The 23,091-nt window shown below is 40.2% G+C and overlaps 1 protein-coding gene across 5 annotated transcripts in view; it reads right to left on the reverse strand.

Moving 5' to 3' along the window:
* LOC126175158 (TATA box-binding protein-associated factor RNA polymerase I subunit B) overlaps nt 1-23,091 on the reverse strand; it is a 324,489-nt gene that overhangs the window by 52,080 nt on the left and 249,318 nt on the right. For all 5 annotated transcript variants that reach the window (XM_049921739.1, XM_049921738.1, XM_049921737.1 and 2 more), the window contains one exon: nt 11,092-11,281. In XM_049921739.1, coding sequence (XP_049777696.1) covers nt 11,092-11,281 — 190 coding nt within the window. The remainder of the gene's footprint in view (nt 1-11,091; nt 11,282-23,091) is intronic.

Raw genomic sequence — 23,091 nt, forward strand, 5'->3', positions numbered from 1 at the left:
GTTGGCTACCAATAAATCCTTTAGGCTTCTCTTAAACTGAATTTCATTGGTTGTTGAGCTTTTTATGGCTGCTGGCAAGTTATTGAAAATGTGTGTTCCTGAATAATGCACACCTTTTTGTAAAAGAGTAAGTGACTTTAAATCCTTGTGAAGATTATTCTTGTTTCTAATATAGATTCCATGAACTCAGCTGTTGGTATGAAAAAGTGACATATTTTTAATGACAAATTTCATTAAGGAATAAATATATTGAGAAGCAGTAGTTAGTATCCCCAGTTCCCTAAACAGGCCTCTGCAGGATGTTCTTGAGTTCACACCACATATAAGTCTTATTGCACCTTTTTGTGCCCGGAAAACTTTAGCTTGGCTTGATGAATTACCGCAAAAAATAATCCCATATGACATTATGGAGTTAAAGTAAGCATAGTATGCCAGCTTTTTAATTTTTACGTCCCCTATGTCTGTTAGAATTTGCATTGCAAATAGAGATTTGTTTAGATGCTTCAGCAGTACTGTGGTGTGCTCCTCCCAGTCGAATTTATTATCAAGCTGTAATTCCAAGAATTTTACACTGTCCATTTCTTCTGTCTGCTTGTCATCATATGTTAGGCATATACTCATGGGACACCCCTTACAAGTTCTGGATGGCATGTAGTATGTTTTTTCAAAGTTTAGTGACAAAGAATCGGCTAGGAACCAGTGATTAATGTCCACAAATATTTTACTAGCTGATCTTTTTATGACTACACTTGACTTGGTATTTATTGCAATGTTTGTATCATCGGCAAACAAAACAAACTTGGCATCTGGTAATGTTACTGATGAAAGTCCATTGATACACACAAGAAAAAGGAAGGGCCCTAAGATGGAACTTTGTGGGACCCCACATGTAATTAGTTCCCAGTTGGATGATGCCTGATAGCTTAATACATATCTCTTTCCTAATAACATCCTTTGTTTCCTGCCAGAGGTATAACATTTGAACCATTCTGCAGCATTTCCTGTTACACCATAATATTCTAATTAACTTAAAAGGATATTGTGAATTACACAGTCAAATGCCTTTGACAGATCACAAAATATACCAGTTGCCTGCAATTTTTTGTCTAATGAATTAAGTATTTTTTCACTGTAAGTGTAGATAGCCTTCTCAACAACAGAACCCTTTAGAAATCTGAACTGCGACTTTGACAGTATGTTATTTGTGATAAGTTGGTTATAAAGTCAATTGTGCATTACCTTTTCTAAAATTTTTGAGAATGCTGGTAAAAGTGAAATTGGACGGAAATTTGATGCCACTATTTATCTCCCTTCTTAAACAGTGGCTTAACTTCAGCATATTTCAACCATTCAGGAAATATTCCACTTATAAATGATTGGTTACACAGATAGCTTAATATGTTACTTAACTCAGAATGGCATTCTTTAATTAACTTTGTTGATATTTCATCATACCCACTAGATGTTTTTGGTTTAACGATTTTATGATGGCCATTACTTCTTCAGGGGTAGTGCGGGTCAAATTCATATTACGGAAGTACTTGAAATGTCAGGTCTGAGGTATCCCATGTCAGTATCTACAGAACATGACAACCCCAACTTTTCAGTAACAGTTATAAAATGTTTGAAAAAACGTTCTGCAACACTATACACATCTGTCACCAATGTATCATTTACTCTTAATGCTATTTGCCCCTCTTCATGTCTGCTTCTACCGATCTCCTCCTTCACTATATCCCATATTGTCTTTATTTTGTTATCTGATATGACTATATTTTCCTTGCAATATATTTGCTCTGATGTCCATATTACAGTCTTTAATATTTTGCAGTATTTCTTGTAATGTGCTATAGCATCAAAATCAGTACTGTTTCGGTTTGACAGAGACAGTTTTACAAGATACCTCTATTCCTTGAGTAATCCATGGCTTCTTTGTAGACTTTGCTCTAACCTTGGCTAGTTTAGGGGGAAAACATTGATTACCCACTTGAGTTCAGATTTAACAGATTTTATATCCTGTTCAGTATTAACATTTAACAGAAGGAACTGCATGTCATGGTCTGAGAGGCCATTGAATATTGGTTTTGTAATGTAATTTTGTTCATTGGACTTTTTTATAAAGATATAATCAATTGCCGTTTGCGAGCAATTAGCTACCGTAGTTGGGAACTTTACAGTGGGAATTAAGTTGAATGATAGTGTTACTAACTCAAATAAGTTCGTATTGGGAGAGTCTTCAAGGAAATCTACATTGAAGTCACCAGCAACCAAGCAGGTTCTCGATATACACTTAATATTATGAAGGATTTTTTAATGAAATTCTACTTCTGTTGCACATGCTTCCATATGCTGTTCTAGGCAATTTATGAATGCCTATGTTCCTTAATTTATGACAGTTCCTGATGAATGTGGCAACTCCTCCCTTCTCCATTTCTGCTCTACAAAAGTGAGATGCTAACCTCCATTCTGTAACACATTAAATTTCTATACCAGTGAAATATGACTCAATGTATCAGGAATCCCTCATCCCTACACTAAAAGAATTAAACACAGACAACAAAACAACAAACCTAATTATAGGAACCCTTACTGACACATACTCCAAAGTCAAATACATGGGAGAACTCTCTGACCCTTTTGAGATAAAAACTGGTGTATGGCAAGGAGATGGACTCTCCCCACTGCTGTTTAAATGTGACCTAGAAAAATTAGTCATAAAGTGGAACATGAAGATTCATAGTGAATCCAACTAGAAACAAAAAATAAAGGCATCAAAGTCAATTGCCGAGCCACTGCAGACGATATGGCACTATTAACCAAGACCTGAAAAGAAGCCAAAGAACAGACCACCAAAATATTTTAAAATGGCCACAGAAAAAATAGATAACATCAAAGAATTCAAATATCTTGGAGAATGGATCAGAGGAAATGCCCTCGACAAGAAGCAATAGAACCTAGGAGAAGTAAAGTTGAACTGCCCTTAGAACTCACCAAAAACATATGTAACAAAAAAGTCCACCACATGGAAAGCACAAATAAGACATTACAAAACAGTAATGAAACAGGAAGCCATGTATGCAGAAAACAGTAATGAAACTGGAAGCCATGTATGCAACCAAAACATTGTCCATCACCAGCCATGGTCCAGTTGAAAGGCTGGAGATCAAAGAAAGGAAGGCATCAAGGAAAACCCTTGGCCCCAGATTTAACAACAACAAAGTAATTCACATCAAAAATGAAACTACCGAAAAACTCTGAGACATAACAAGGAAAAGAACTGATTTTTATGGACACATCCTCAGAATGAACCCACATAAGCTAACAAAGAATATTTTGACTACCTCTGCAACAAAAAAACCCAACAAAGTTTGTTTAAGGAAACAGAGAATAGACCAGAATATTCATGGTCTTATGACCATGAATATTCTGGGACTGGCACATTGTAAAATTTGTTAAATATTTAAAAACACATTTTCATGAAAATTAAGTGCCTTCATAAAGTCTAAAAAAATAAATAAATAATAATCAGTGTCTGTACTGATGCTGATGAAGCTAAGAATCACTGCACCACATGCATACACTGGTGATTGAGTGCAATTCAAAATTTACATAAAAATTGCATTCTTAAGTCACTAACTGATACTCCAAAATATACTGTAATACCTTTGGAACTTGATACTTAAGAGCTGATCTGTACGGCATGTGTTGCCTCACAAACAGTGGCTCAAGGACTGCACATTAGTGTTTCTTTTATCGACACTCTTATTTTTCCATCAGAATCTCTTCTATTGCCCAAAGCTGGAGAATTATTACCACTGACGTATCCATTATAGAATGCCAAAGCAAGTTCCAAATTATGCTAGCAATATTCACTGTGGTAAGTGAACACAATAAAACATTCTTCAATATGTCCAGATAAACTTTGTGATACAAATTTGATATGGCAAGTTCTGCCAAAATGTAAATAATTTAGGAACACACTGCTGAGCACAACATACAGGATTTCAATGACTGCAAAGCATGTGCCATCTTGATCCTTCCATCCAGCACAATATTTTCTGAACTATGTAGATGAGAGTTATCCTTGCAACACACCTTTCATTTCCATAATCCTCCTGGCCTTTATCATCACTAACCCCCTGCAACCACACCCTCTTACCACCACTCTCTCGTTCCTCTTTCCTCTGTTGCCGCCCCCCCCCCCCCCCCTCCTAATTCACTTCCTCATATCGCTGTCACGTTCCTATCCTATGCACGTGATGCATCTCCCTCCATCTCACAAGCTTGCCACTTCCCTCTGAGCCACCAGCCAACCTGGCCCAACCTTCTTGTTTCTTTTGTCACCTATCCCCAACTGAGACACCATCTCACTCCAGTCTTCTTGCTTAAATGCAGTTCTGGTATTGTGCATTCAGCCAGCACAAGGTAGCTGTACAGGTAGAGGTGCAGGTGTGTGTGTGTGTGTGTGTGTGTGTGTGTGTGTGTGTGTGTGTGTGTGTGTGACTCAAAAAAGGATTTGTCCGAAAGCTAGCACAGTTTTCCTTCTGTTTGTGTGCCTGTTAACTATTGTTTCCTTTACTCATTAATTACTTAAAATTCTGTCAGATGCAGTTTCATTGTGGGAACAACCACTCCTTGATTTGTGACAGTATGCACCACTACTCTGTACTGGTACCTCTGGCAAAAAGATTCACAGCTGCAAATTTTGGGATGTGGTACAATAGAACTCTATTTTTTTACCTGTACAAATGTTGCATTTGCACTTTTAAATTGAGCAGAAAAGATTTAAACTATGTTTTAAGAAGTATGAATATCAAAAACACCTGAGCATCTCAGAGCTTTGAAACTGTGCACCATGTAGGAAGACCTAGCATTCAAACATCTTCAATTATCTCAAACACTTGCTTCTCATCTCCCATCACTCTGTCTCACTTCTCATATTCTGTCACCTCTCTCACATTCTCACTCCCTATATCCATGTACACACATACACAGAGTAAGCGCCCCCCCCCCCCCCCCCAAACTCCCAAACATTCAAAATTAGTGTCACACTGGACAAAAACAAAATGATAAACAAGAGGTCTGCAACAGTAATAAAGCATCTCTCTGTAAGTGTGTCGACAAAGATTTTTTCCTAAATCTTGTTTTTGTGAATGATAACTTTCTATACCCAGTGACAGTGAAATGAAAGCAATATGGAAAACTATGTATATAATTACATATCACAAAGAAACGTGCTAAGCTTGTGCAGTACAGCAGACAACTTAAGTACAGAACATCCACTACTGTTATTTGGGATGGGACAAACACACAAAAAATAATTTCTCTATGAATAAAGAAACATTTTTTATGGCTACTTTGCAGATGACACAGAGTCAAGCACAAAAATGCATAAAAACAAGCAAAAGTGTACTAGCTCATTATCGAAATTGTTTTAGTTTCATGTAAACAATCACAATTAAATCAACATGTACATGTATCCAGGTCTAAAACTGAGAAACAGCAACAGCTTTTGTATAATAGTTTCCAGAAATAAAATGAGGCCCACTGAAGGTAATATATAGGTGGAGGTAAAGAATGTGGAAAAAAAAGAAAAACTGTGTTTTGCAAGGGCAAAGTCCGAAAAACCAAATCCAATTTGTAAACATGAAAAATAGCAGTATGATTATTTCCACTTTAGTTAACAACTCTCTTTACCAAAACATGTTTTGCACGATAAATAGTTTGTACTGTGTACTGAAAAATATTTTGTACAGTGTCCTGACAAAATTTTCTAATCATAAGCCAGTAATATATATAATATTAATTTTTTGTTTTTACAATTGGGGGGGGGGGGGTTTAAGACATAGCCCACAAATAAAAATATTCATCATCTCTACTGAGCACTCCTACAAGGCTCTGTGTTTCTACCCTAGGTGCATTCTGCTTGAAAGAGTGATTTTAGTGTACAGATAGTAAATAAACTAAACAATATTAGTGTTAACTGCAGCAGCTTTGGAAGTCATCCTTGCTGTCATATAGGCTGCTGGAAAGCTGGGTGCTTGCCCAGCAAATGCCAATATGCCAGATGCCGATGTGGTGGCAGCTGTCAAAGGACTCAATTGCCTGACAACCAGTGGGAGCTGAGTGAAGACTTCCTGCGTCACAGCCTGGTGTGACACAACAGCCTCTGAGATTTCCCAGGGGACGAACCTGGGACTGTTGGCTACAATAACCCGTCAGGCAGCAATGGACCCTAGTGGCACAGAGCTGAGAGGACCTCCATTTATGCCTCAGACCATTAGGTGCCAGCAGGATCCCCGGTAGGCAGTCTCCTGTAGAAGGCGGCAGAGCAAGGGTGGTCTGATGGTAGTTGTGTGCAGGTGTCCTCGTCGTTCTAGGTCTTCCCCAGTCGCGAGTCATAGGCTGCAATGTTCTGTGCTCCCTAAGACGCTGATCAATTGCTTCAAACGTCTTCCTGTCGGGACACCTTCCTTCTGGAAATCTGTCTCGATACAAACGTACTGTGCCACGGCTATTGCCCCGTGCTAATCCATACATCAAATGGGCATCTGCCAACTCCGCATTTGTAAACGTTGCACTGACTGCAAAACTACGTTTGTGATGAACACTAACCTGTTGATGCTACGTACTGATGTGCTTGATGCTAGTACTGTAGAGCAATGAGTCGCATGTCAACACAAGCACCGAAGTCAACATTACCTTCCTTCAATTGGGCCAACTGGTGGTGAATCGAGGAAGTTCAGTACATACTGACGAAACTAAAATGAGCTCTAACATGGAAAGTAAGCGTTTCCGGACACATGTCCACATAACATATTTTCTTTCTTTGTGTGTGAGGAATGTTTCCTGAAAGTTTGGCCGTACCTTTTTGTAACACCCTGTATATAGCCACAGCGGACTTGTCAATGTGAAAAACAAGTGTTGCATCACATTTTCAGTGCCATCAAATTCCGATACTAATGCAGAAGATGAGTATCGCCACATACTTTAGGGATGCTGACACTTCCTTGAAGGCTGGTCACCACCCAGAGAACTGGGTCACTGCCATTATGACCAAATACTGCATCAACCTGAGGTGGCTAACATTCCAGATTGACATGGGGCCCCAGCTTTGTCCTGTGCCAGTGCAAACATGTAATATAATATTATATCATCACAATGTTTGCAGCGTTGAGTCACTGACCATGCAGTCATTTCCATCATCTTACACACTTGACCTGAAACAACTATACACCACTGCAACCAGCTCCTGCAGCATAGCAGGGCTGCCAATTCAGGGGAAGAATGCAACTTGACATCGCACCACCCCTGCTTCCCACTGTGAAGGATTAGTAGTTCACAGTTTTATGAAGTTCCTGCAAGCCCCCTGTAAGGGGGAGGGGGACAGTGGATATCATCTTCATCCAGCACACTAGTGATCAGTCTAGAAGAGCAGGAGCTTTACCATATCAGACTATAGGAGTAATTCGATAATAGGTATGCAGCCACTCTTCACTGATAGTGTATCATGGTAAACAATTGGAAATCTTTATTTGAACCTCTCTGCCATCCTCTAGCAGTTTGGTTTATGATTTTAAGACACTGCAATCTTATCTGTGTCCTTCCTATAATGCATTGTGACTAATGTTGGCCACTGCCATTTTGAAGTCAGAATCACTTTTTGTACCATCTCATTGCTTGTTGATGGTAAATCCATTTCAGACTATGAGTCAAGCATAGCCTTGTGATAAAATATTTATTAAAAGAAGGAAGACTTGGGTTTAACACCCGCTCGACGTAGAGGTCATTAGAGACAGAGCACAAGCTCAGCTTGTGTCAAGGATGGGGAAGGAAACTGGGTGTGTACTTTGAAAAGAACCATCCTGGCGTTTGTGTGGAAGGACTTATGGAAATCATGGAAAACCTAAATCTGGTTGGTTAGATGTGGGTTTGAACCATTGTCCTCTCAAATGTGAGTCCAGTGTGCTAACCACTGCATCACCACATTATATGTGGCTACCCTTGCGCAGTTCCAACAAAGTTTAAGTTGTCACCTACAGCACTACTAAGCAAAGATAGAAAACATTCACACATATTACATACATTATCACATTTCATTAGGAATGTATTGCTTCTATTCAGAGACATCTCATGTACAACAAATGAAACATCAAGAACATTAATTAAGATAATGTTGCAAAATTACAATCAGTTGCTTAGACTGCACTACTAAATAGATAATTTTCTATAAGTATGAAATAACCACAAGTGAAGAGTAGCTGACTGAATGATAGGCAGGAGTTTTGGAGCCCACCTGCAATGTAACACACCATGTTACGAACCCTCACAAGAATGCCATGTGCAGTGAAGAGCATGTTGGCAGCTGTGCAAGGCCGGAAACAAAGGATGAGTCAAGAGTACAAAATGAATATGAAATTGTGTGACTGATTTGGGACCTTTTGATGAGGAACATACTGCTTCTCTGTACATAATTTGCATATAAATTTGATTCTGAAGTATCTACAGATGCAACCACAACTTAAATCATAATAATTTCCTACAGACTGAGGAACCAAGATTTGAAAACAGATCTTGGCTGCCATCATTTTGAGAGGAATTAATAAATTGTTCAAAATAGCGGCTGCTGTTAAAAAGATTCAAGTTTAAATGGGGATCTTCTTTGTCTTGAGGTGCTCGCAAATACTGAACATCCTGTCATCCCAATGGCCGAAGCTGTGCCAGGTTAGGAAACCTCTGGGACAAAAAGGAAGCAGCCAAGTCTATGGCCCAGCAGATGACAGCTAGATGTGTAACCACTCAACAAGTTGGCAGCACCAGAACTACATTTTTTCAACCATAGACGTAGTAGTGTGAGGTGCTGACCAGCTAACAAAAGCCATGAGCATCACTGCTCCTGCCCCATTCTGAAACATCTTGGAAGGTCCACTAGCTGCACCTACGACTGCCTATTGTCCATACGACTGCTCCACCATGTGACGATAAAGCTCAAAGGTTCATGACTTTGGGCACAATCTAATAATTGTGCTCGGATTTGATCATTGTCTTGTTCATTTGGCAATCATCAGTATTTAGTGATACTATGGGAGAATAGCAGCACCAGCAATGTGGTAAGGTGTACCAAATTCTGTCACCCCTTCCTTTTGTTGCCAAAGGCTAGTTTTAATGGTTCTGGATTCTTACTCTGAAGTGTTCTCAGTTCAACTTACATAGCTATAGGTGAATGCTATCTCTATATGTCATTCTATGTATGTTTCTATGTCAGTGGAGGCTGCCCCAGTTAAGAGTACATTTTCTGTGCTAATTTCAGAATACATCTCTTTGTGTTAATTTCCAAATCTTTTATTTGTGTTGCAATTTCTGCCACCTTCTCTCAGTATCCACTCAAATCAGTGGCTCCCTGCAGGTAGGGTTGTAGACCATGCCTTCCCACAGCCTGATACTGAGTAGAATAACATGAGACCTTGACAGCCAATCAATATTTGTCTCACCTGTAATTCTTTTCATTCAGACCACCTGGGATACAAAACCTGTGGCAGTCAGTCTACTGTGCACCAAGCAAAATATTGTCACCATCAAAAAGGATAGTAGTTGGCTCAGAGAAACAATTAGGTTGCCAGGTCCTGATGGAATCCCAATTTGGTTTTACAAGGAGTACTCTACGGCATTGGCCCCTTTCCTAGCTTGCATTTATCGTGAATCTCTTGCCCTATGCAAAATCCCAAGTGACTGGAAAAAAAATTGCAGGCAACTCCTGTATATAAGGAGGGTAAAAGAACGAAACCACAAAATTACCAAACAATGTTCCTAATATTGGGTTGCTGCAGAATCCTTGAAAATATTCTTCATTTGAATACAATAAACTTTCTTGGGACTGAAAAGCTTGTGTCCACAAATCAGCATGGTTTTAGAAAGCATAACATATGCAAAACTCAGCTTGTCCTTTCCTCATATAACATACAGGGAACTATGGATGAAGGGCAATAGGTAGATACCATATTTCTAACTTTCCAGAAAGCACCTGACACAGTGCCCTACTGCAGACTGTCGATGAAAGTGTGGGCATATGGAATAGGTTTCCAGATATGTGAGTGGCTTGAAGATTTATTAAATAACAGAACCCAGTGTGTTATTCTCAATGCCAAACGTTCATCTGAGACAAGGGTATTGTCAGCAGTGCATCAGAGAAGTGTGATAGGACTGCTATTATTGCCTATACACATAAGTAGCCTGGTGCACAGGATGGGCAGCAATCTGCAGTTGTTTGCTGATGATGCTTTGGTGACTTAGACAAAATTTCTAGTTGGAGCAATAAATGGCAGCTAGCTCTAATTGTAGAAAATAGTAAGTTAATGCAGATGAATAGGAAAAACAAACCCATGATGTTCGGATACAGAATTAGTAGGTCCTGCTTGACACAGTCGCATCATTTAAATATCTAAGTGTAATGTTGCAAAGTGATATGAAATGGAATGAGCACGTGAAGAATGCAGTATGAAAGGTGAATCACTGACTTCAGTTTACTGGGAGAATTTTGGGAAAGTGTGGTTCATCTGTAAAGGAGACCGCATATAGCATGCTAGTACAAATTATTCTTGAGTATTGCTTGAGTCGGTAAAATTAAAGGAAGACACTGAAGCAATTCAGAGGCAGACTGCTAGATTTGTTACTGGTAGATCTGAACAACACACAAGTGTTACGGAGATGCTTTTGGAACTCAACTAGGAATCCCTGGAGGGAAGGTGACATTCTTTTCATGGAACACTATTGAGAAAATGTAGAGAACTGGCATTTGAAACTTAGTGCAAAATGATTCTATTTATGTTAACATACTTTCTGTGTAAGGATCATGAAGATAAGATATAAGAAATTAGGGCTCCTACAGAGACACATAGATAGTCATTTTTCCCTCGCTGTATTTTTGAGTGTAACAGGAAAGGAAATGACTACCGGTGGTACAGGTTATCCTCCACCATGTACCGCACGGTGGCTTGCAGACCATGAATGTAGATGTAGATGTTTACATTAATGTAAGGACTTGAGGCAGTATCATAATTAGACATTCTGTTACAGTAATAATCATATACTCACTCATTTAGCCTTTCTGCAGTTTCTGACACACTGTGCTCTGTACGATCATCCAATCCTAGAAGTAATTTCAGCACGAAAATAATCATGGCCATTGTCTGCACCTCAAAACTATAAAAATATTTATTTTCCTCAAAGTAAGGGAGAATAGGAATAAATTCGGCAAGCCGCTCCACCAGTGTTATCATCATATCTGTAATAAGAGGAAAAATGCTCACTTCACTTCCAGATAAGTGTATAAGCCACAATATGCAAAGAAAACTTTATTTACATCAAATCTGAGTTTCAATATAAAGAATCTTATGAAACTTATGTCAACATTCTGTGATAGTATCAATGTTAAAGAATTTAGAAATGAACAGCAGATTGTAAAGACATCTGGCTAAACAATCTACTTCAATATAGGGATTACCAATAAAAATTATTTATAAATTAATTACATGAGTGCCATTAATCAACAACAACACAAGTTTTATTGGTATCTGCTTGTTGGAAAATTAATTAATACTAGTGCTGAGAATTATGAACTAAAAAAAAAAAAAAAAAATTTAATTCTTGCAAATATGAAGAAAAAGAAGATAGTGATCACTTCAAGTTTGTATAATGAAAATGAACAGAAATACAAGTACAAGGTGCTAAGCAGGGTACGAAGATGGGACAGGTTCGGAAGAACATCACAATACTGTGAACTTGGTGACAATTATAATTACAGTACATTTGCAAGCTGTAAAGCACCAGGTATACAATACATTCTTATCTTTACAGAAACAGATGAACTGAAAAAAAGGAAGAAAAAACAATATAGTGGACACAGAATAAAGTAATATTGACCATAGTCAGACTAGTAAAGAATATTACAAAGAACTGGGGGAGAAAAGAAGAGAACTGCAGAGTTGCCATTCACTGAGATGCACACCGAAGTGTTTATGATGTGTATAAATGATGTTATGGTCCTGGCACAGAGTTTCAATTGTCTCTGGAAATGAAATGTCTGATGGTGAAGGAGCCATTTATTTATCCAAAAGTGAATGAACTTGAGAATTATTTACTCATTAGGAATGTTGGATCACCATATTGATGGAACCGGATAGGAACAAGGACCACAGATTAGAACTGTCTTAAAGAAAGATCGGATTGATAAGACTGGAATGTCAAGAAAAACATGTTCATATTAAGAAGAGTGTCAAGCAAACAAAACAGATACCAGTACTAATGTAAGCAAGAGAAGTAAGGATGGCAGAATCCATCTTGAAAGGAAGTTGAAAGGTAGTTATCAGAGCATACTATTTTTCAGAAAGTGTAGAAAATGAAGGTATACATTTCAGGCTAATATAATGTGAGTATGCAGGAGACCAAAAAATCACTTTACAACTTACCAACATCACATTTTTTTTTCCAACAAATTTATTGGTCTCTAAAGAGCTTGTAATTGGTGAACTTAATATTATTCTCCTCCTCCTCCTTATTTTATTATTAGTATTGTGATTTTGCAAATGGAACATTCAAAGAAGACTTGCAGCTGGCCATTGTTCACTTCATTGCAAGGTATTTCGACTGGGCATCTGTTGGTTATTATCAGGAGAGCAATTGAAAATTGATAGAGACTCCACCATCCTGTGATTTATTAGTGTGCTGTGTATATTCCACCCATGTATTACAATCATGGTAACCAACTGACCACACTACCTGACAGGCACTGCCATTGCAATGAGCAACAGCAGATAGCATATACTTCAGTAATAACACATTAACAAAATTGTTGTAAATGATCCACACATCACGGAATTTTTGAAATGACTGGCTACAGGGGGAATAAACTAAATGAATAAATAACTATGAATATAAGAAAAGAAGGATGAAAGTGGCGAATGAAGAGCAAAGCACCTCTATAAACATGAGCTTATTAACACTTTGTGGATAGCACTTGAGCAGGACTTGGGCAGTGTCAGTCAGTTAGGCAAATGATGCCAGAGAATGGCTCATGCTGTGCACCATCATTTTGTAGCAGATACTCCACTTTGTGCCTACTGTTGCAAATTTAAATGACAAAATACTAACAACCAGTATTTTCTATGACTTGTAAAAAAGCATCTGATTATTCACTTACAGTATTCTCCTTGAGAAGCTTACGTGTTGTGGTGTCAGAGAACTTGCTGCTTACTAGTTTTCATCCTACCTAATTATAAGGATGCAGAGTAACCCATTAGAGGGGTGTCACATTAAGAAGTGTACCATAAGGATCAACACTGGGTTTGATTTTGGTTTGTTATACATATACGAATGATATGCCATTATACACCACAATTGCTCTTTGCTGACAACAGACATACTATAATCAATCCTAATGGATAAACTCCCACATTTAAAAATGTAAATAAAATTTTCACAAAAATTAACTACTGGTTCTTTGCAAATGGACTTTCACTGAACTTCAGTTAAACACAGAGCACACTATTCTGTGCTGCATAAAGCCCGATAAGAAATAAATTAGAATGAAACATAAGGTTAAACTAATAAATATTCTAAATTCTTGGGTGTTTATATTAATAAGAAAATGAACTACAAGGCATGTTCAGAAAGTAAGTGTACCACATTATTCTTTTTTTTTTTTTTTTTTTCTTTTTAGAAAATGTGTATTTGAGAAAATTACAGGATGTTGTTAATACATTTGATTATTTTTCCATATAATCGCCATCCCTTGCAATGCAAGTGGTGAGCTGTAGTACAAACTTCTTTGTGCCCTACTCAAAGAAGACTTAATGCTACCCATGTCTGCCTTCAGGGCGGTGAAAAGATGATAATTTGAAAGTGCCAAGTCATTACAACCAAATGAGTCCAAGACTGCCTTGGTAGCCAGGGCTGTGTGAGGACAGGCACAGTCCTCTCATCAGCATTTCACTTCTTTCTTTTGAATGCTCCTTTAGTGTTTTCTTTCGGGTCTTACAATATTGTTGTGCATTCATGGTCACCCTGAGGCAAAAATTCAACCAAATGATGCCTTTTTGGTCCCAAAAAAATGAAGCCATGATTTTTTTTCTTTCTTTTTGCATGAAATTGTGGTTTTTAATTTTTTGGATGGAGAATTGATGTGTTGCCACTGTGATGGCTCTCTTATTGTCTCAGGCACGTAATGAGCCACCCATGTTTCATCTCCAGTCACCACAGAGCTCAGAAAATCCTCACCTTCCAATTCAAGTCACTCAGGAATCTTGCAGGTGCTAAAACCAGATTTTTCTTGTGCTGCTCTGACAGCTTTTTTGGGACTCACTTTGTGCACAGTTTCTGGTATCCCAGCATTTTCTGAGTATCTCATAAGGGAGTTCTTCAGCGGTTTCCACAAGTAGTTTCCTTGATTTTTTACTTCAACTCCTCAGTCAAAATGGTTTTCCACTCCTCTGCTCATCATGAACATTTGTTTTGCCTCCATTTAACTCTCTACATCACTTAAAAACACTCCTTCTGTTCGTAACACTTCTCCATAAACAGTTTTGATTCGCGAAAAGATTTCAGTAACTCTTATTCCTTCTGCAACTTGAGTTTACACACTACCGTGCTCCTGAGATGCTCACTGTCCTCAGGGGATCCCCCTCTACCACTTAGTGTTGCCAGCTCACAAAAAATCACAGTCCAATACAGTTATAATACACTTACTTTCCGAAAATGCTACTTAGAAGCAAAATATGATTTGTCGCAAGATGTGTACTTTAAAGGTAACATGTAGTGTCCACTCTAGAGCTTCTTGTAAATAGCTCTTTAAACAGTTGGTCTTTCTGACAACAGCCTCAAAATACATTTACTCTCATTTGAAGTTAGTTCTCAATAACAAATCACAATTTGAAAACAACAGTAACATTCATAATATCATAATACTAGAAGGAGAAATGACTTACACTACACATCACTTAACTTTGACACAGAAAGGAATGAGTGATTGCCTACTGAGTGATATGAAGAATTCAGTAGATAACAGATTAAATTCATCATATCTGCCTGACAGATCCTTCTACTTCACAGAATGTGTAATAATAGGGTTGCTGTGTGTGTGTGTGTGTGTGTGTGTGTGAGAGAGAGAGAGAGAGAGAGAGAGAGAGAGAGAGAGAGAGCGAGATCTTAGTTAAGGATAAAACATTAAATGTAAAAAAAAAGAAGTAGCATAAAAAGATCATGTAAATGGTCAGCATGTTGCCATATTTTTCATTGAGAAAGTTTATTGCAATTGTCATTGACAACAGAGGTTGCAATTATGATCCACAGAATATTAAAATAAATTAACTGAACACACAAGGAAGGATGTCTGCATTCCATTACCACCTCTGTGGTGTTTGCTGACCCACTTTCTGCACATTTCTACAGCTTTCAAATGGCAAAATTTGTTTACTGTGATATTTTCAGTTATATGGATGAAGTCCTTGATGACTGATTCAGAAGCAGAAATTGAGGATTTCAATGCTGATTCATATTTGTAAGCAGCTCAATGCTCAAATAAGTAATAACAAAAGATGTGGCATTTGCAAGAACATGTCATCTAAAAGAAAAGTGTAAAACAGCTCTGGTAGTAAAATACATGGTAATTTTGGTTTAAGAGGAGAAAATGACAATGTACAGTTTTCACTGCCATCACTACTTAAGAGACCCAAGAAGAAATGAGAGATTTCGATGGCATGCAGCTGGCTGTCTTTCTCACATAAAACCTTTTCAAGAAATTGCCCATGTGAAGGCATCATGCTGTAACTCCCAATTTTGTGTGTGCACCACTTCATAGTTCATTCAGAAGTCTGTGTTTGGGTTGGTCACTAGAGGCTACCTTGCCTGCTAATACGGCAGTAGTCGCGTGTGCAGCCTGCTTGCTGAGCCTCCTGTTGAAACTAATGAATACACTGGTCGGAGCACCAGGCTCCACAAGCCACTTGTGTATTGCTAATTGTATTGTACCTTGTCTTCCATGCATGTCTTCTGTTCAAGCAATAAATTACAGCGTTCTTGGGTTAGAACATTTTTGGGCAATGACAATGGGATTCGATTCCACGTGTTCCACTTCAACCATTAGTTTAATTTCTGTGGAGGCAGTGGTTAAATCTCTCCTTGAGCAACAGCAGGTTGCTACTTCCAGTTTAATGACTACAATGGCACAACCTGTGGCTCCGACAGCAACATATCCACCACCATTTATGGTATTTATGCACGACAATGTAGCAGAAGACTGGGATGCTTACGAAAAACACCTGCAGCAATATTTCCAGACATCTGGTGTAACAAACATAAACTTGTGCAAGGCCCTTTTTTCATTGTGGATTTCACCTCACGGGTATCAGTTGTTGTATCAGCTTTCCCCATTACAAGCACTTTTTAGTCTTTCTTTTGATTAGATGTGTGAGTTACTTTCTTCCTATCACTGTAAACATACTCATGTTATTGCTGCTCATGTGTAGTTTTACTGCTGCCAAAAGTGGCCAAAACAATCACACAAGATACGAACAGCGAACTACATGGACTTAGCCTAGTTCATAATTTTATGACAAATGTTCAAAAGGAGTCCTACAATGATCGGATGGTTTTTGAGGCAATCATATGTTTTGCTCCTGATAGGGAAGTTCCAGAGTGAGCCCTACAGTGTGAAAATCCTTTGCTTACAGAAGTATTGAACGTAGCTCAGTCATTTCAAGTTTCATGGGATGCAGGTAGTCTGAGGGAAGCCTGGTCCAAAGTTTCAGATATCAGTTCCTCTCACCCTTCCCAGCCTTCAGACAGTTTGCAAGAGAACATAGACACTATTACAACAGTGCAGATGCTGTGTCAGTGTCATATCGGTAATCGGCATTTGTGACAACACCACTTCACATCACAACAGCGAGAGCCTACTGCTCCACTGCCTTCATGCCCATACTGCTTTACTCAACACGTACAGATTGTGTGTCCCAAATGATGGGCAGTTGTAACAAGTGCCATAAGAAAGGACACATTGCTTCTATATATAAATCCTTTCCAAACATGAGTGAGGATGAAACAAACATGAATGTGAACAGTGTATCAGCTGTGACGGTGTCTCACAGCAAGTTATATACTGAGGTGTGGGTATTTAATGAGCCATTGAGAATGCACACGAACATGGGTGCAGTAGTAACATTGGTGAATTCAAAGTCTTATGTGGACTTGGGTTCTGCCCCTCCGACTCCAGTGTTACGGAGACTGGTGAGTTGTAACAAACAACAAATTCCCATTCTTGGGCAGTTTTCTGTACCTATGACTTACAAAGCTGTGGTTTGGTCATTAACATTCCTAACTGTGGACAATGGTTACACTGAAAATCTGTTTAGTTTGGTCACTTTTAAACTAATTGGATCTTCTTCAATGTGCATTTGGTTTCTGATCAAGTTCTGTATCGACAGTCTGATACTCTCTGTGCCAAATTTTCCTCTCTTTTTCTTCAGGACTGGGTTGTCCAACAGAATTTCAAGCTCACATTACAATGAAATGTCTGCCTACCTCTGTTTTTTCCTGGCCCACCTGGTACCAGTAACTTTATGGATCCAGTAAAGGCAGAATTAGATCTTTTTATCTTTTTCAATCCCTTGAAATTATTCAAACTCATTCTTGCAGCGAATGGTGAGCACCACTGATGATAACTGGGGGGGGGGGGGGACCCTCCATAGTGATTTTTAAAAATCTGTTTAACGCACAGCCAATCATTGATACCTATCTGTTGCCGCACCCTGTTAAGCTGTTGGCAAACTTATCAGGGGACCAGTATTTTTCAAAGACTGACTTGGTAGAGGCATATTTACAGCTGCAACTCAATGAGGAATCTAAACATCCTTTGGTTATCGACATCCCATTTGGGCTTTATCAGTAACAGCATTTGCCTTTTGGTGTAGCGTGGAGAAAAGCTATTTTTCAACACTTTATAGAGAAACTTATTGCACCTGTTTCAGGCTGTGTCAACTATTTAGTGACACAGTACTGTCTGGCACCTCTATAAAGGTACTGTCTGGTGCCTCTATAAAGAAACATATGCAGGAGCTGTGTGTTCAGTTTTCTGTTCTACAGTCTAAAATTTGGACAAGACACAATTTTTTTAGCTGTCCTTTATTTGTTTGGGTTTTGAAGCATCTCTTCCTGGCATTAAACCACTGTGCCAGCATACTGATATTTTCGTCATGTAGAGCTACCTGTACTTAATAAATATTCAAACATGCATTGAGAATATACTTGAATGGTTTATTACTTGGTACTACAGAAAAAGAAGTAACTTGTAAACAACAAAAACAGTAACCAAGGAACAGAATAAAAATGAAAACAAAAATTATAACTCCAAAGAGTAGGCAACAACATTATTCAGTGATCCAAGCGGCGGAATCAAACTAGGTGGTTTACGCCATTCATTTGTTGCCGTGCTGTCACTGGATTCGTGACACAGCTGTATCTATGGATGGCGCGAATGGAACTAACATGTGTGGACACAGCAGTCAACATGAGTAGCAGTCACTACAGGAGCCCCCTTGGTGAAAGCGGAGCGTGGTGCGTCTTCTCTGAACTCGGCAGAGAAGTGAACGTCATCCCGAGCGGGCGTTGCATGTAGGTTCTGCATTGACCTGTTGTGGCGGCAGTGCCAGAAGTCGAGGTGTTGCATCTGTCAGGTGTTGAGCTCTTGACTCCTTGAAAATGTAAGCCAACTTCACTCTGCTAAGAGACACGGTGGCCTGTTTGCCATTTACTATGATTACCATCGTCTGTGTGTGTGTGTGTGTGTGTGTGTGTGTGTGTGTGTCTGCGCAGGATGCAATGGGGTCCAGTATATGGTGGCTGCAGTGGTGGCTTGACACAGTCTGTATGTAACATAACGTGCAAACGGCTTTCGAGGTTGTTATACACAAAAGTTGTTGGACAACCATACCTGGAGGCCTTTGTGGGTTTGATTTGGCTTCCATGTTCCCGTAACTTGTGAAGGAACTCTGGTTGGTCATCTGTTTCTGACAGTAGGTCTGTGTCGACAAACTCCCCTGGTAGGCGTAGAGTCTCGCCGTAAACCAATTCAGCTGCCAAGGACTCTATATCTGGTTTGCATGTGGCTCGTAGCCCCAGCACGCCTATGAGTAGTGCAAATGTCCAAGATGTCCCATGGCACATTAGTGCAACCTTCAGCGTTTGATGCCAACGTTCAAGCATGCCACTGCTGGCCAGATGATAACTGGACATTTTGTGATGTTCTTAGCCAAAGAACTTTGCTAACTGTGTGAACAAATCTGACTCAAACTGTCAGCCTCTGTCGGTGGTGATATGGAGCAGACAGCCGAATCTCACCAACCAGGTTGATGTGAAAGTGGTGGCTAGTGTTTACGCGGAGATGTTATCCGTAGGTACTGCTTAGGGCCATTGTGCACAACTATCAATCATTGTGAATACGTACTGCTGGCCATCCGGTGGAGGAAGTGGTCCTAACACATCAAGATGAACATGGGCGAAGCATGAAGAAGTGTCTGGGAACTCTCCTATTGGGGAATGAATGTGGCGAGTGATTTTGCAAAGTTGGCAGCACTAGCAAGTTCTCGTCCATTTGCGCAGTCTCTTTCTATCCCTGGCCACACGAACCTTTGAGACACTAGCTTGAATGTTGATTGGACTCCTGGGTGGCAAAGCTTATGTAAGGACTCGAACAATGGCCTGTGAAATGCAACGGGAACAAAAGCCCTTGATCTACCATGTGATACTTCACAGTACAATATCATGTTCTCGCCAGGAATGTCGACTTGTGTAACTTGAGTGCTGCAGTGTCATCATGCAATATGGTGAGTAGCTCGGAATCATCTTGTTGTGCCCTGGCAAGTGCCATCATGTCCACAGACTGTGAGACACTTGTCACTCTAAAGAGGCAGTCCGCAACCACATTAGTGATGCCTGATATATGACGATGTCCGTACTAACCTGGCTAATAAATTCCAATTGGCTGTACTGCCGTGGAGAGCAAGTGTTGCCGTTTTTCTGGAAGGCATATGTTAAAGGCTTGTGGTCTGTGTATATCACATACTCTCCTGCCTCAACCTGTGGTTGAAAGTACCTGATTGCTTGATATACAGCTAAAAGTGCCTGATCATATGTACTCCATCTTTGTTGCGCAAGTGACAGCTTGTACGAGAAATAAGCCAGCGGCTGCCAGGCATCGTCCACCCATTGTTGGAGGGCTGCACCAGTGGCTGGCTGACTGGCATCCACCACTAATGCCAGTGGAGCTTCAAGCTTGGGGTGCGCCAGCGGTGCTGCTTGTGCTGGGCTCTTTTTGGTTACTTCAAAAGCCGTGTTCATCTCCTCGGTCCACGGCGGCTGTTGTTCGGCAGTGCGTGGTAAAGGACGGTGGCAAAAATTGAGCATTCCTAAGTATCTGCATAGCTCTTTTATTGTAGATGGCTTGGGTAATTGCAATATGGCTTCAATCTTCTCAGTGAGTGGTAATGAGCCTGATGAAGATATTTGATTACCCAGGAAATTGATTTGACATTGGCCGAACACACATTTAGCTTTGTTTAACGCCACGCCATACTTCTCTCAGGAGCTGGCGATGTTGCTCCTTGGATGATGAATACATTAACACATCGTCCAGATAGGCAAAACAAAAGTTCAATCCACGCAAAACAGAATCAATGAACCTCTGCCATGTTTGAGCAGCATTATGCAGGCCGATGGTCATAAACTTGCTTTCATACAACCCACATGGCGTAATAACAGGGGCCTTTGGAATGTCCTCTGTTGCCACAGGAATCTGGGTAATATGCTTTTGCACAGTCTATAACACTGAATACAGTGGCTCCAGGCAGTGAGTGGCTGTAGTCTTTTCGTAGTGGTACTGGGTAGCTATCAGGCACAGTCCGTGAGTTGAACACTCTGTAATCACCACACAGGTGCCAGGCTCCTCCCTTTTTGGGAACTAAATGCAGTGCAGATGCCCATGGACTACTTGAGAGTCAGATGATACCTTCTCATAACATTGTGTCGAATTCCGTTTTAGCAATGGCGAGGCGTACTGGAGCCAATCGTCTCGGCTGGCAAGACACATGCAGCCTGTCCATAATTTTTATGTGGTGGACCGTATCATTCAAAACTTACTGTGGAGTGCCTGGAGCCCTCATTAATGTCGGGAACTCCTGCAGCAGTGAGCAATACTCCTTGTCTACAACCTATATAACCTTGATGTTGTATGTTCTGGCATCATGATGGTACCCAGTGGTTGTAAGTCTGGTAACATTGTCTATTAGGTGAGAATTTTCTACATCCAGTAGGAGCTGATAGTGAGCTAATAAATCGACACTGATTATTGCTTCAGCCATGTTTGCTACAGTGAAGTCCCATGTGAACTGACGGCGGAGCCCCAAATTCAATTCTTCACGCCGTGTGCCATATGTTGCACAATTGCTGAATTATTTGCAGCAGACACGCTAAATGCAGTGGGTGGCCTGCAACAGTGTAGTTGCGCTCCGGGCAGGATACTAAGGTTGGACCCTGTGTCAATTAAATACTTCCAGCCTGATACCCTGTCAGTAATGAATAACAGCCGGGATGTAGTTGAGCAGTCTGTGGTGCCTACGTCTGACTGCCGTTTGCATCTGGGTAGGCTCAGGGGCTAGTGCACTTTTTAGCCTGCTCACCAAATCTTCTGTGGTACCAACAAGTGGTCGGACCAGCATCTGATACAGACTGAGTCAATGAATGGCTACGTCCTCTGTAGCGACTACGAACTCCTTGAGACAACAGTGTGCCAATCTGTGCACTCAGTGCATCAACTTTGGCACACAGAGCATCACAATCTGCGTGTGAAACGGGAAGAGCCACGGACGCGACACTACCAGACTTTGTCACAGCACTAATCTGTTGGTCCAGAACGAGGACATCTTGGAAGCGGTTGGGCAGTTCCATAACAGTGTCCAGGGACATCTCTGTCTGTGATGTGATGATCATCTTTATCTGCGTCGGCAGATGGCTGCTCCATAGCGTATGCAGAAGATTGTCGGGCACTGTTCTGATGTCCACCTTGCTGCGGAGATGAGGCAGGTACTGAGAAAGTTTTCTGTCGCCTATATCTTCCTGAATCAGCACTTTTCTGATATGGTCTTCCTGCGACGCTGCAGCTCTACAAATGAACTCAGTCTTAAATCTTTCGTATGCATTCTTGGTCGGTGGTGCCGTAATTACAGCATAGCAAAAGCTGGCCTCAACCTGAGGGAACCATAGAACTGGATTAAGTGGCCAAAACGTTGGGAGGTGAACAACCAGTCTCGATACCGCAGGCGATTCCATTCTGTAATCGATTTTGTCGCGGGACCGGTTTTCTCAGCGCGAATCACGTTGGGGTCACCACTGACGGGTGTATTTTCGTCATGTAGAGCTACCCGTGCTTAATAAATATTCAAACATGCACTGAGAATATACTTGAATAGTTTATTACTTGGTATTACAGAACAAGTAGCACAGCTGTTATAGGTAACTTGTAAACAACAAAAACAGTAACCAAGGAATAGAATAAACATAAAAACAAAAGTCATAAGTCCAAGGAGTAGGCAACAACATTACTCAGCACTCCAAGCTGCGGATTCAAACTTGGCAGTTTATACCATTCATTTGTTGCCATGCAGTCACTGAATTTGTGACACAACTGTATCTATGGATGGTGCGAATGGAACTAACGTGTGCGGACACAGCAGTCGACGAGAGTAGCGGTTGCTACAATGCTATTGCCACAATGCCACATCCCACATACGTCAAGGAATTATAAGCATTTTCACACAAAACTGCACACTATCTCAAATTCATACTGGATGCTGTTATTGTGGCACAACCACTCTATGTTTTAATACATAAATATGTTCCTTTCCACTAGTCAGCAGTTTGTGACTGGGCATTCAAGTTCCTGAAATCTAAGCTGTGGTCAGCCACTCGTTTTGTCACCTTTCAGCTGGGTCGGTACCTTGTGTTAGCAATGTACACGTCTCAGTTTGGCCTTGGCAACGTCTCTGCTCA

Source organism: Schistocerca cancellata, chromosome 3 (genome assembly GCF_023864275.1).
Source record: "Schistocerca cancellata isolate TAMUIC-IGC-003103 chromosome 3, iqSchCanc2.1, whole genome shotgun sequence".
NCBI lineage: Eukaryota > Metazoa > Arthropoda > Insecta > Orthoptera > Acrididae > Schistocerca > Schistocerca cancellata.